General features: G+C 48.2%; 2 protein-coding genes across 2 annotated transcripts; both read right to left on the reverse strand.

Annotated features, from left to right (window-relative positions):
- Positions 1-8,926: 8,926 nt before the first annotated feature.
- Positions 8,927-11,039, reverse strand: LOC113796852 (uncharacterized). Its single transcript, XM_027347139.2, has 2 exons — positions 10,166-11,039; positions 8,927-10,113 (listed from the first exon to the last, which is right to left on the reverse strand). Exons 1-2 carry the CDS (start codon positions 10,895-10,897, stop codon positions 8,980-8,982), a joined length of 1,866 nt encoding a protein of 621 aa, XP_027202940.2. The 5' UTR covers positions 10,898-11,039; the 3' UTR covers positions 8,927-8,979.
- A 90-nt stretch (positions 11,040-11,129) lies between these two features.
- Positions 11,130-13,117, reverse strand: LOC113796858 (uncharacterized). Its single transcript, XM_027347146.2, has 3 exons — positions 12,938-13,117; positions 11,835-12,230; positions 11,130-11,769 (listed from the first exon to the last, which is right to left on the reverse strand). The coding sequence occupies exons 1-3, from the start codon at positions 12,978-12,980 to the stop codon at positions 11,510-11,512; spliced, it is 699 nt and encodes a 232-aa protein (XP_027202947.1). The 5' UTR covers positions 12,981-13,117; the 3' UTR covers positions 11,130-11,509.
- Positions 13,118-14,638: the final 1,521 nt, after the last annotated feature.

Consider the following 14,638-nt stretch of genomic DNA (forward strand, 5'->3'; position numbering starts at 1 on the left):
CCTGGCCTGGCCTGGCCTGGCCTGGCCTGGCCTGGCCTGGCCTGGCCTGGCCCTGGCCTGGCCTGGCCTGGCCTGGCCCTGGCCTGGCCTGGCCTGGCCTGGCCTGGCCTGGCCTGGCCTGGCCTGGCCTGGCCTGGCCTGGCCTGGCCTGGCCTGGCCTGGCCTGGCCTGGCCTGGCCTGGCCTGGCCTGGCCTGGCCTGGCCTGGCCTGGCCTGGCCTGGCCTGGCCTGGCCTGGCCTGGCCTGGCCTGGCCTGGCCTGGCCTGGCCTGGCCTGGCCTGGCCTGGCCTGGCCTGGCCTGGCCTGGCCTGGCCTGGCCTGGCCTGGCCTGGCCTGGCCTGGCCTGGCCTGGCCTGGCCTGGCCTGGCCTGGCCTGGCCTGGCCTGGCCTGGCCTGGCCTGGCCTGGCCTGGCCTGGCCTGGCCTGGCCTGGCCTGGCCTGGCCTGGCCTGGCCTGGCCTGGCCTGGCCTGGCCTGGCCTGGCCTGGCCTGGCCTGGCCTGGCCTGGCCTGGCCTGGCCTGGCCTGGCCTGGCCTGGCCTGGCCTGGCCTGGCCTGGCCTGGCCTGGCCTGGCCTGGCCTGGCCTGGCCTGGCCTGGCCTGGCCTGGCCTGGCCTGGCCTGGCCTGGCCTGGCCTGGCCTGGCCTGGCCTGGCCTGGCCTGGCCTGGCCTGGCCTGGCCTGGCCTGGCCTGGCCTGGCCTGGCCTGGCCTGGCCTGGCCTGGCCTGGCCTGGCCTGGCCTGGCCTGGCCTGGCCTGGCCTGGCCTGGCCTGGCCTGGCCTGGCCTGGCCTGGCCTGGCCTGGCCTGGCCTGGCCTGGCCTGGCCTGGCCTGGCCTGGCCTGGCCTGGCCTGGCCTGGCCTGGCCTGGCCTGGCCTGGCCTGGCCTGGCCCTGGCCTGGCCTGGCCTGGCCTGGCCTGGCCTGGCCTGGCCTGGCCTGGCCTGGCCTGGCCTGGCCTGGCCTGGCCTGGCCTGGCCTGGCCTGGCCTGGCCTGGCCTGGCCTGGCCTGGCCTGGCCTGGCCTGGCCTGGCCTGGCCTGGCCTGGCCTGGCCTGGCCTGGCCTGGCCTGGCCTGGCCTGGCCTGGCCTGGCCTGGCCTGGCCCTGGCCTGGCCTGGCCTGGCCTGGCCTGGCCTGGCCTGGCCTGGCCTGGCCTGGCCTGGCCTGGCCTGGCCTGGCCTGGCCTGGCCTGGCCTGGCCTGGCCTGGCCTGGCCTGGCCTGGCCTGGCCTGGCCTGGCCTGGCCTGGCCTGGCCTGGCCTGGCCTGGCCTGGCCTGGCCTGGCCTGGCCTGGCCTGGCCTGGCCTGGCCTGGCCTGGCCTGGCCTGGCCTGGCCTGGCCTGGCCTGGCCTGGCCTGGCCTGGCCTGGCCTGGCCTGGCCTGGCCTGGCCTGGCCTGGCCTGGCCTGGCCTGGCCTGGCCTGGCCTGGCCTGGCCTGGCCTGGCCTGGCCTGGCCTGGCCTGGCCTGGCCTGGCCTGGCCTGGCCTGGCCTGGCCTGGCCTGGCCTGGCCTGGCCTGGCCTGGCCTGGCCTGGCCTGGCCTGGCCTGGCCTGGCCTGGCCTGGCCTGGCCTGGCCTGGCCTGGCCTGGCCTGGCCTGGCCTGGCCTGGCCTGGCCTGGCCTGGCCTGGCCTGGCCTGGCCTGGCCTGGCCTGGCCTGGCCTGGCCTGGCCTGGCCTGGCCTGGCCTGGCCTGGCCTGGCCTGGCCTGGCCTGGCCTGGCCTGGCCTGGCCTGGCCTGGCCTGGCCTGGCCTGGCCTGGCCTGGCCTGGCCTGGCCTGGCCTGGCCTGGCCTGGCCTGGCCTGGCCTGGCCTGGCCTGGCCTGGCCTGGCCTGGCCTGGCCTGGCCTGGCCTGGCCTGGCCTGGCCTGGCCTGGCCTGGCCTGGCCTGGCCTGGCCTGGCCTGGCCTGGCCTGGCCTGGCCTGGCCTGGCCTGGCCTGGCCTGGCCTGGCCTGGCCTGGCCTGGCCTGGCCTGGCCTGGCCTGGCCTGGCCTGGCCTGGCCTGGCCTGGCCTGGCCTGGCCTGGCCTGGCCTGGCCTGGCCTGGCCTGGCCTGGCCTGGCCTGGCCTGGCCTGGCCTGGCCTGGCCTGGCCTGGCCTGGCCTGGCCTGGCCTGGCCTGGCCTGGCCTGGCCTGGCCTGGCCTGGCCTGGCCTGGCCTGGCCTGGCCTGGCCTGGCCTGGCCTGGCCTGGCCTGGCCTGGCCTGGCCTGGCCTGGCCTGGCCTGGCCTGGCCTGGCCTGGCCTGGCCTGGCCTGGCCTGGCCTGGCCTGGCCTGGCCTGGCCTGGCCTGGCCTGGCCTGGCCTGGCCTGGCCTGGCCTGGCCTGGCCTGGCCTGGCCTGGCCTGGCCTGGCCTGGCCTGGCCTGGCCTGGCCTGGCCTGGCCTGGCCTGGCCTGGCCTGGCCTGGCCTGGCCTGGCCTGGCCTGGCCTGGCCTGGCCTGGCCTGGCCTGGCCTGGCCTGGCCTGGCCTGGCCTGGCCTGGCCTGGCCTGGCCTGGCCTGGCCTGGCCTGGCCTGGCCTGGCCTGGCCTGGCCTGGCCTGGCCTGGCCTGGCCTGGCCTGGCCTGGCCTGGCCTGGCCTGGCCTGGCCTGGCCTGGCCTGGCCTGGCCTGGCCTGGCCTGGCCTGGCCTGGCCTGGCCTGGCCTGGCCTGGCCTGGCCTGGCCTGGCCTGGCCTGGCCTGGCCTGGCCTGGCCTGGCCTGGCCTGGCCTGGCCTGGCCTGGCCTGGCCTGGCCTGGCCCTGGCCTGGCCTGGCCTGGCCTGGCCTGGCCTGGCCTGGCCTGGCCTGGCCTGGCCTGGCCTGGCCTGGCCTGGCCTGGCCTGGCCTGGCCTGGCCTGGCCTGGCCTGGCCTGGCCTGGCCTGGCCTGGCCTGGCCTGGCCTGGCCTGGCCTGGCCTGGCCTGGCCTGGCCTGGCCTGGCCTGGCCTGGCCTGGCCTGGCCTGGCCTGGCCTGGCCTGGCCTGGCCTGGCCTGGCCTGGCCTGGCCTGGCCTGGCCTGGCCTGGCCTGGCCTGGCCTGGCCTGGCCTGGCCTGGCCTGGCCTGGCCTGGCCTGGCCTGGCCTGGCCTGGCCTGGCCTGGCCTGGCCTGGCCTGGCCTGGCCTGGCCTGGCCTGGCCTGGCCTGGCCTGGCCTGGCCTGGCCTGGCCTGGCCTGGCCTGGCCTGGCCTGGCCTGGCCTGGCCTGGCCTGGCCTGGCCTGGCCTGGCCTGGCCTGGCCTGGCCTGGCCTGGCCTGGCCTGGCCTGGCCTGGCCTGGCCTGGCCTGGCCTGGCCTGGCCTGGCCTGGCCTGGCCTGGCCTGGCCTGGCCTGGCCTGGCCCTGGCCTGGCCTGGCCTGGCCTGGCCTGGCCTGGCCTGGCCTGGCCTGGCCTGGCCTGGCCTGGCCTGGCCTGGCCTGGCCTGGCCTGGCCTGGCCTGGCCTGGCCTGGCCTGGCCTGGCCTGGCCTGGCCTGGCCTGGCCTGGCCTGGCCTGGCCTGGCCTGGCCTGGCCTGGCCTGGCCTGGCCTGGCCTGGCCTGGCCTGGCCTGGCCTGGCCTGGCCTGGCCTGGCCTGGCCTGGCCTGGCCTGGCCTGGCCTGGCCTGGCCTGGCCTGGCCTGGCCTGGCCTGGCCTGGCCTGGCCTGGCCTGGCCTGGCCTGGCCTGGCCTGGCCTGGCCTGGCCTGGCCTGGCCTGGCCTGGCCTGGCCTGGCCTGGCCTGGCCTGGCCTGGCCTGGCCTGGCCTGGCCTGGCCTGGCCTGGCCTGGCCTGGCCTGGCCTGGCCTGGCCTGGCCTGGCCTGGCCTGGCCTAGCCTAGCCTGGCCTGGCCTGGAACCTAACCTAGACCTAGCCTAACCTAACCTAACCTAACCTAACCTAACCTAACCTAACCTAACCTAACCTAACCCAACCTAACCTAACCTAACCTAACCTAACATGAACCCTCTCACACAATGTTATAAATGCATGGGCTTTAATCATATCTCAACTAAGTGTCCATCTAAAGTATCCACATGCTCACATTGCGCAGGTAATCATGAATTTGAAAAATGCCCAAACAAAGCAAAACCGCCGACATGCTGCAACTGCAATATGGTAAAACAACAACAGACAGAGCCACACGGAGCACTAGATCATCATTGTCCAATATACCAGAGAATGCTCCAGAGAGCTATTGGTAAGGTATATCGTAATCTATAGCTATACATCCCGATTCCAGTCCTCCAGCCTATAACCAGATAATCCTCCCAATGTATTCCTGATCCATGCTATCTGTATTTCCTGTGCTTTCATTGATAATTATGCTGTCCATCCTGCCGAAAGAACCATATGATGATTGATCCTGCCAATTGTTGCCCAATCTCCATCGTACACAGCCGCTCGTAGTCTATCATGATAACAATAAAAAAAAAAAAAACAAGATACAATTAATAAATTTTGCAAAACAAATTATACTAAATAGACTTTTTCTTTTACTCTTTTACTTCTTTTTTTCTTTTCTTCTTTTTTTTCATTCTCTTATATATTTTGCCTTACATGATAATACACCAATTGATAAAACATTGTAATTTGATATGCCAACCTTGGCCACTGCCAAGGATAAAATAACAGTAAAGTCAATAAAATTCCGTTCTTTTAAACCGAAAAAAAAAAAAAAAAAAAAAAAACCTAACCTAACCTAACCTAACCTAACCCCAACCTAACCTAACCTAACCTAACCTAACCTAACCTAACCTAACCTAACCTAACCTAACCTAACCTAACCTAACCTAACCTAACCTAACCTAACCTAACCTAACCTAACCTAACCTAACCTAACCTAACCTAACCATTTCGCGCGCGCGGCGTCGTTGAGTAAAGACGTACTCTGCTACACTTTTTCGCACAAAAATTTTTAATTGTGTTAATTGTGAACCAATTTTGATGAATTTTGACCTACACGTTCAGATAACGATTATCAACAAGTGATCCAAATTTGAAGTGATTCGGACCAACCGTCTGGTTGTTCTGGGTGAATTTCTAAAAACCACGTGTTTTTCATCAACGTGCTCAACATTTCTGTGAGAAAATATCGTTTGAAGGTGTTCCCTCGACCATATCGGCTCACAAACTTGATCATCTCATCACTACTGTGCCAAGAGACACTCTGCTAATTAGTGTGATCTTTTCAGGTTTCTTTCATCTAATTATCATCATTAAAAAGCAAATTAAAGGACTAACTTCCGTTGAAAAAAGTTTCAAAACAATCGACACGTGCTCAATCGAGTAGGTGTATTATCAACCACTGCTAGGACGCTATGCCTCCGCCGCCTCCTAAAGGAGATAACCGCAAGGTTATCAGCAAAACTATCAGTTCCAGTCAATCAACTAAGTTAGCAAAAGCAGCAGATTCGATATCGATTGCCTCTACGTCGTCAAACATCTCATCACTCAGCGCCTCTCAACCACCACCACAACAGCGTAAACAATCCGACGGTGCACCTGTAATTCCGCTCAAGTTTATGAATAAGCCTACCGATCCAGAAACAATCAACACAGTAATAGAAGCAGTTCGAGCCCTAAAAGGAAATATAACAAAAGAAACTCGAGCAGACGTAGAATATGCATTAACAGTACTACAATCAGAGAACATGCAACTAAAACGTAAAATCAATAAAATACGTAACAAGAGAGAAGATACAGAAAACGAAGACGAAGAAGAATCAGACGAAGATGATTCCGATGATGATGACATAGAAAGCATCGAAGTCTCTCAACTAAAGCAAGAAGTCAGCAATCTACGACAAGAAGTACAAAGTATGAAAGACTTAATGAAAAGTCAATTCGAAAAATTACAACATATGTTTCAACAATCAGCTGAGGTCAAAACAAAGCAACCAAATACATTTGCACAAATTCTCCAACAAAGTGTTGTGCCTAGTCAACAAACTGCTCCTCAACCAATCAAGCCTTTGTTTGCAACAGTTGTCAGCCTATCAGATAAAGACAATATTGATACAAACAAAACCATCAGTGAACTAAAAGCCAAATTAGATCCAACTAGTGCTCCAATTTTTCCATCTAAGTGTGTTAAACTTTCCAATGGAAAAGTCAAAATAAATTTTAGCGACCAAACATTGAAAGATCAATTTGTTCAAACCATTGCCAAAGTTAAAACCCTTAAAGCAGAAGAGCCAAAGTCCAACAATCCTTTGATATTTCTTAAAGGTGCTAATATCAAAACCGATAAGGATACATTAGCTCAATCAATGAAAAACTTCAATCACCTAATTGCAAATCGAGTGGATGAATTGGGTATTGGTGTCCAAGACCTAATCATCCCACGCTTTCTAAAAACCAATCGGAAACGTCCAAAGGAGTTAGTCAATATTGCTATTCAAGTCCATCCAGCGATTAGAGATACCATTATTAGTGATATGGGGGGACAGGTCATGCTGGACTGGGAAACCATCCATGCAGAGGACATGAACCCTCTCACACAATGTTATAAATGCATGGGCTTTAATCATATCTCAACTAAGTGTCCATCTAAAATATCCACATGCTCACATTGCGCAGGTAATCATGAATTTGAAAAATGCCCAAACAAAGCAAAACCGCCGACATGCTGCAACTGCAATATGGTAAAACAACAACAGACAGAGCCTCACGGAGCACTAGATCATCATTGTCCAATATACCAGAGAATGCTCCAGAGAGCTATTGGTAAGGTATATCGTAATCTATAGCTATACATCCCGATTCCAGTCCTTCAGCCTACAACCAGATAATCCTCCCAATGTATTCCTGATCCATGCTATCTGTATTTCTTGTGCGTTCATTGATAATTATGCTGTCCATCCTGCCGAAAGAACCAAATGATGATTGATCCTGCCAATTGTTGCCCAATCTCCATCGTACATAGCCGCTCGTAGTCTATCATGATAACAATAAAAAACAAGATACAATTAATAAATTTTGCAAAACAAATTATACTAAATAGACTTTTTCTTTTACTCTTTTACTTCTTTTTTTTCTTCTTTTTCATTCTCTTATATATTTTGCCTAACAAGATAATACACCAATTGATAAAACATTGTAATTTGATATGCCAACCTTGGCCACTGCCAAGGACAAAATAACAGTAAAGTCAATAAAATTTCGTTCTTTTAAACCGAAAAAAAAAAAAAAAAAAAAAAAAAAACCTAACCTAACCTAACCTAACCTAACCTAACCTAACCTAACCTAACCTAACCTAACCTAACCTAACCTAACCTAACCTAACCTAACCTAACCTAACCTAACCTAACCTAACCTAACCTAACCTAACCTAACCTAACCTAACCTAACCTAACCTAACCTAACCTAACCTAACCTAACCTAACCTAACCTAACCTAACCTAACCTAACCTAACCTAACCTAACCTAACCTAACCTAACCTAACCTAACCTAACCTAACCTAACCTAACCTAACCTAACCTAACCTAACCTAACCTAACCTAACTCCCTAACCTAACCTAACTCCCTAACCTAACCTAACTCCCTAACCTAACCTAACTCCCTAACCTAACCTAACTCCCTAACCTAACCTAACTCCCTAACCTAACCTAACTCCCTAACCTAACCTAACTCCCTAACCTAACCTAACTCCCTAACCTAACCTAACTCCCTAACCTAACCTAACTCCCTAACCCCCTGAGCGAAAGCAGCTCACGAACCTTCCCTCCCCTAATAAGATGCGGAGATTTCGTATGCATAGTTATGAAAAGTCACGAAAAAGAGAAATAACAATTACTTATCTGCGTCTGCTTTGCTCAGTTCAAGGTTCGTGATTCCAGTTGAAGAATTGTTTTATTCTGTCCACTTGTGCACCATTGTTTCCATATTGGTATTCTTTTGTCGTTTCCTTTGATATTCTTCTGCTGATTTGTTCATTGTTGATAGTGATATATATCAATTCCATAGCAAACACCCGGCAGTGGTCATGTAGGCAATATTCTGCCCCAAACGCTTTTCGAATTCATTGAATCGAGGCGCGAGCACTGCCGGGCTTATGGTGTTATTCACTTTGTTTACTACGTTATGATATTTCATAGTCAACAAAACAATCAGCAGACAATATCATTTGGAATACGACAAAGAACCATTTGTTGTTTGATCCAAAGCCAGAAAATATTCGGATAATTCCACGTTGATTGTTGATAACCACAAACAAAGAGCGAGTGATGAAATGTAAACAATATGCGCAGTGTTCACTTTTTTTGGGGAATGATTTTGCACTTTTCAAAAACTTAGTTCGAAAAAAAAGAGTCGATGATGAAATGCGCGTGCTGAACACAAAAAGGAAAATTTAGAAAAAAAACTTTTTTTTGGAAAACTTATTGAAAATTTTCAATTAACATTAATTCGGGTCACAATTAATCAGTGGAATTTGTAAAGAATCAATTTCATCGTGTTTATTTATTGGGGAATGATTTTTCATTTTTTAGAAAATTTCACTCAAAACAAAATGAAAGTGAATCGATGATGAAATGATAAACATCAAAAGAAAAATTCACAAAAACTTTTTTCGGGAGAACTCATCAAAAAACTTCTAATCAATAAACATCTAAATACTCGTATCACAATTAATTCGCAACAGAATAATCACACAAAAAAGAATTCTTAATTTGAAGCATGACATAAACAAGTTTCATTTCATCACTCTGACAACGTGCTCACACAGCAAAGTCAAGTTCACAATTGACAATTTCCTTTTCAACATGCTCTTTTCAACGCTGAGCTTTTTGGCGTTGTTCATAAAAGACAAAAGCAAAAGACGATAAATGATTCAGCAAAAAAAAATATTTGTCAATGCAAATGCAACCAAATCAGTGAAAATAGATTTTAGTTCAAATTGAAAATGATAGATGGCACTATTATATTTCGCACAATTATATTTCAATTGTTTGAATTTTCAAAAAATCCAGATATCGATCACTATTTCGGAAAATGAAACAAAATTTAATGGTTATTCATATTAAATAAAAAGGCAATCATTGCGATTCACTTGAATAATAATGATACAAATGCAATCGTTCAGCTGTCAACAAGGGCAGTAAATGTTTTTCTCGATCCAGGATGTTATTCTTTGTCAAACGAACATAGATGACAAACAACAGTCGAAATGTTTGCGAAATGTTATGATCGTCCATCGATGGTGATGGGCTGTGAAGAAAGTTATCAATCATTTGTTCGATAACACTACGAATGGGAGACATTGGTTCATCGAAAATGGAAAGCAAAGGCCAGTTATATGGTTTCATATAATCAATACATTGTATGATCATCGATATAGTCTTATGCATAACACGATGTAATATCCGAGTATAACGTCTAGTCTTGCCTTCATTCATTGTCACCGTGAGCGATGCTGAAGTTAATGACCTCAATAACCCAATGAGAAATGGCACCACTATTTCTTGCAATTGTTGAGTTTCATATTGACCACTCTGATTGCTCAACAATGCCAACAAACGGTACAATATTTGGAAATCATCATCCACAATCATTCGAATGGCATTGCTGTGAATGAAGGGTTCAAACAATTTCAGATATTGCAGTTGATTATCTGGATGTGGTAATCTGCTAAACACCGCCACGAACGATAAACAATCCAACGTGGTCAATTGGTCCAACGACAACTTGCCACCCATTTGGCCATAAACAACGTTGAATAACGATACCTGATCGTCTGGTTCATCAATCACCATCAATAATGCGGCAATAGTTTGCCTTACTGCGTCCATATCACACTCTTGTTGGACTGAACGCGCGAACCGATGGAGGAAAAATGGACGGAAAAATTTCCAAACATATTGACCGTTCAGCAGTAGAAAGGTACTGGAAAGAAAATCAGCCAATGACAATGCCAAGGAATTATCCACTAGTTTTTCATCGATGGATTGCGGCCATAGTGACCATTGTGCAGACAATGTAAACTCGGTGATTGCTCGATATTCGCTCTCAGTTTGCTGCTGTTCTTCAAACAGAAACTTTTGCGACCAACCACTATAACCAGAAACAAGTGTTTCGGATAATTTCATCGTCAACAATTGTTGATTGTTTGCATCGCGATTGACCAGCGCCAAATTGATAAACATTTCTCGTTTCGAATGATTGGCCCTTGCCTACACCAAGCACCAATTCAGTTAGTACAGTCTTCCCAATCAAAACACTTACCGGAATTCGTAATCGACAGGTAGAATTTTCCACAAAATCCAAGTAACCAAGATAATATCCAAGACGTTCGTCCTTTGCGGCTCTATCATCATTATCATCATCCTTGTCTTGGATGTTATCCTCGCGATCATAATCGGCATAGATGAGAAAACGTTTCGAACAAGCAAATTGATCGGCATCAGGGACATTAATGTCAATGTTATTGATGGTCATTTGCAATTCTCGTTCCAAACGAAACGAATTTATTATCGAATTAAACAATAGCCATCGAGACAATTTCATTCGATTCTCAACACAACCGTCCAGCCACCGTAACATCTGCGAATCCTGCAAATGAAGTGGATACACATCTTGCAAGCGATTCAATATGATGGCCACACGTTCAATGTAATCATTATGATAATTGCTATCTCTAATCCACGGTATGTAGTGTCCATTGAATATAGTCAGAATAAACAGCTCGCGATAAAAGTGTGCAACATTCTTATCATCCTTATCATCGTAAAACGAAATGACTTTGGCATTGTTGAGCACACGATCACTGCTTTCCCCGTCATCCCGATTATGTCCATTGTGGATATTGAGAGCTACATCCAGTTGTTCATCTTCAAAATAAAGCGATACTATCGAATGCGATAATTTCGCACAGAAATCCCATTCGCATTTAGTTTTCTGTTCATGCAACATATCGTCCAAAACCAAGTAAGTGGTGTGGTAAGAAAATTTAACCATAAAAATGATCCAGATCGAACAAAGCAAATTCCAAAATCCAATTAAACTAAGCTTAATCTAATTTCTATCCTTGTTGTTGTTGTTGCTACGTTCCAATTGATCAGTCCGATCGGAAAGGAAAAACATCAAATCGCACTGTTGTGCCATCTTTCGGCCACAACATCATCACTCTTTTCATCATTAGAACCGCAGATGGCGCCCAAATGGTTATTGATAGTTTTGAAGAAAGAAAGAAATGGTAATGGAATTTTTATTAGAAAGAATGACAATCTCCAAACACAAGCACACATTATTGATTATTATTATTATTATGAAATAAATGAGACAAACATAGATATGATCAAATCAAATAATGATGATTATGATGATGCGAGAATCTTTGAAAATTGCTTTACTTGGTGCTGCTGCTGCTGCTGATGCTGTGGCGAAAAATGGAAACATGAAACAAACAACCAAATCCAAGTTGGTCATCGGATGGTGAGAAGGGGCGAAAAGATGAATTCAATTTCCAATTCAAAAATGAATCGAAATAGGTAACGTTCATTGGTGAAAATCAAAAATTAATCAATTTGTTGATAAGCAAGATGGAGTGGATATCATCCGCTGACGAGCTTACAAGGCTGAATAAGTGTTCAACAATCGTGAAAGCACTGAATTGGAACGAGTATTGCCGGCTTTCGTTCCCGGTGCTGGTAGAATCGATGTGCATTTCTTGCTGGTCGGGTCGAAATCGCGACATGCAATTTCTGGCAATCGTGTTCCGGCAATGGATTGCACCATTTGGTTCATGTATTTTTTGCCCTCTTTTCCGCATTTGTTTTCCACAATATCATCATTACATTTGCGCATACGACGTACGGCACAGCACATTTCTGCCAAGCAAACATAGCGCAATGAATGAAGGACTGAAATGAGGCAATTGTTAATAGACGCTTACCTGGAATACGTTTTTCCACATCGTTGTTGATGGCACGATCCAATGCTACGGTCAAATCACGCATGCAGGTTCGGGCTTCTTTTTGCGCCTGGTTCAAACATGTTGCGTGTTTGAGATATTGTTGTCGTTCTTCTGAGTTTTCCTTTTCACAGAAATTTTGATGCCATGATTGGACATCACCTTGTGTGGTGATTGAACGGAGAAATTCTCGCATCGATTTTGTGGAACAACGTCGTGAGTAATTTCCAATACAGTCATTCATTTCTTTCAAGCCTTGACATTGTTTATTGATCTCGGCCACTGTGGTTGGCAGATTCTGACCAGAAGCCAAACCGGATGCAACACACAGATCCAATTCACGAAGATGGCAGCTATTCTGGGCATGTATCACCACACCTGTTCGAATCAAACAAAAATTCAAGTCAACACTTGATCACATTGCAGTATCTGTTTGGAGGACAATCATCATCAATGATCATTACTCGAATCAATCGACCATTTTCTTTCATCATTTCTAATCTTGACCCAAAACCTTCTCTTATGAATTATCATTAGGAATCGTTGCTTGTTGCAAGTTTGTGCCCTAGTCCTTGCTTGCTTCAATCATGCGACTTATGCTTGCTTGTGCTGAATGAAATGACCTTGTTTTTGCCTTCGTGTTTGTTTGTTTGACTAGCATTGAGCTCAGCAATCTCAATCTGCATCAGTTGCCTAGTTTGAATCTGAATTCGACCTTGTTTGACCTATCGTTATCATGGTGGCATTGTTGGATTTGTCTAACTTTAGGTTTGACCCAAAATTGACATACTTTGATAAAGGATCTCAAACGAAAACGAAAGCTTTTTTCTCAACAAACATAACATAATCATACCGGTTATACAATCTATCTAGACTATTTTTCTCTTTCGTTCGTTCGTTTGGTCAACCTAGTTTCGATTTGTCTATGATGGCAGATCAGACACACACGCACAATCCGCCTATGGTTTTCCCTTATCAGAATCCTGTTTGTTATCATTTCGGCTGGCTGACTAATTTAAAAACTTGGTCCAATATTTTCACAAACAACCAAACACAATCATACAAATTAAGGTAAATTTACGTACCAAACGCCATAACTGCGATGCCAATGATCAGATATTTCACCATTTTTTTCGTTTGGAAAATTGAAAAAACAAAAAATCAAACTGAATGAAAGAAAAACACAAACAAAAATGAAAATTCAAAAGACTGAACTAATCAGAATGACCAAGTGCTGCACAGAAACAAAACTGGCTTCCAATCCAGACAAAACTTTCGCTTTTTAACAACTATATTCGATCAAACGACAGCCTGGCAACAACACAAAAGAAAGAGAAATCATAAATTACTGAAAAGAGAGTCTCAAAGCATAATCTTCGAAAATGGGAGGCTGCCATTCGAACTGAGATAAGCAATCAATCGAAGCAAAAAGCACCGTGTCTGTGCCTATGTTGCAAACCTGGCCGACTCAAGACAATATTGTCTTTCCAACAAAAAGCTGGTTCTTTGACGTCATCATCAACTAGCCAGCCACTTACTTGTTGCGTCCATCCTCAAGGAACAAGATTTTCTTGCAAATTTTCCTCTCTTGCTCCATCCAATACATTAAACAGATACATCACCTTCGTCAATGGTGAGAATAAGTAATAAAAGTAAAAACACTTTGCATTGATTGATTGATAAATGAAACTTTTAATTTGTTTTGTTGGTTGAGAATCAATCCAATGTTTGTTTATTGTTGTCAATCATTCAATGACAAACTTAATGATTGTTAGCATCCAATAACAATCGATAAACGCTGTTTTTGCAAACAGGTTGTTCTTTTTTTCTAGAAAATTTGCATATCCACATACACACACATATCCTTAGTAATAATATCCGTTTAGCCAAGTAGCCAAGTACACAAGTACATTCATTCAGCTTTCTTAAGGTCATGGCTAAGCCAGCGTTAATCATAATCCATCCAAATGATCGTACATTTCGCTGAGGAAAGAAACGAAAGAGATGCTTTGCCAATAATCACACTGGAAAGAAGAATCGATTGTCGCTATTTAGTGTTAAAATAAACATTGGTTTTCCACCTATAGCAAACACACACGGTAGATGTAGAGAATTTTCGATTGTTTACTTTAATCCAAGCCAAATCATTATTATCATATTGTTCATCAAACAAATTAATTATGCCAATACGGTAAACATCATTCAATAATCAATTGATCATAATCTGGAAAGTTCGCCAAGGTTAAGCCCAAATATTAGGAAATTGTTTTGTTTTTGTTTTTGTTTTTGTTTGAATGATGATAATTATCGGATTTACCGATGATGATTACATTGTTTTTGTCAATGTTTCTTTGTTTTCGACCATAATGCCTGAAACTTGAAAAAACTATTCAACCGATTGATTATGTCAATGAACGTCATCGTTGTTTATCGAAAGAAAGAGAGAAGCAATGACAATAATCATTATCGCTCATGATAATCATCTCGCTAACTAACTAGGCAATCTTGATCAAACCGACAAACAAACAAAATTCTATAGCCTCATTATTCTCTCTGCATCCGATCATTTTCGCTACTAAAATTGGCAACATTTATCAATCAAAGCAGGCGAAAGAATGGAGCAAAAACAAACTGGATTCTTAATCATTCCATATCACCATCATGGATGTAGCAGTCTATGAGAGAATTTAACAAACAGAACACACCCCTTGTCATAGTAGAATCTATTTATACTCCACTCGGCACACATCGCTCACTATATTTAGGCTATGGAAAGAATTTGGCGT

The sequence above is a fragment of the Dermatophagoides pteronyssinus genome, unplaced genomic scaffold (genome assembly GCF_027571235.1).
Source record: "Dermatophagoides pteronyssinus isolate colony J.1.1.1.1 unplaced genomic scaffold, Derpt_VIB-CSIC_2022.12 sq0004, whole genome shotgun sequence".
In the NCBI taxonomy this organism is placed as follows: domain Eukaryota; kingdom Metazoa; phylum Arthropoda; class Arachnida; order Sarcoptiformes; family Pyroglyphidae; genus Dermatophagoides; species Dermatophagoides pteronyssinus.

Bases quoted from the DNA above. Each gene is read 5' to 3' on its own strand.
- LOC113796858 (XM_027347146.2), bottom strand. From the start codon at position 12,980: ATGGTGAAATATCTGATCATTGGCATCGCAGTTATGGCGTTTG. The intron at 12,231-12,937 runs GTACGTAAATTT...TGATTCGAACAG, and splicing joins CATCGCAGTTATGGCGTTTG to GTGTGGTGATACATGCCCAG. The intron at 11,770-11,834 runs GTAAGCGTCTAT...TTTGCTTGGCAG, and splicing joins TGTGGAAAAACGTATTCCAG to AAATGTGCTGTGCCGTACGT.
- LOC113796852 (XM_027347139.2), bottom strand. From the start codon at position 10,897: ATGGTTAAATTTTCTTACCACACCACTTACTTGGTTTTGGACGATATG. The intron at 10,114-10,165 runs GTAAGTGTTTTG...TGCTTGGTGTAG, and splicing joins CCTGTCGATTACGAATTCCG to GCAAGGGCCAATCATTCGAA.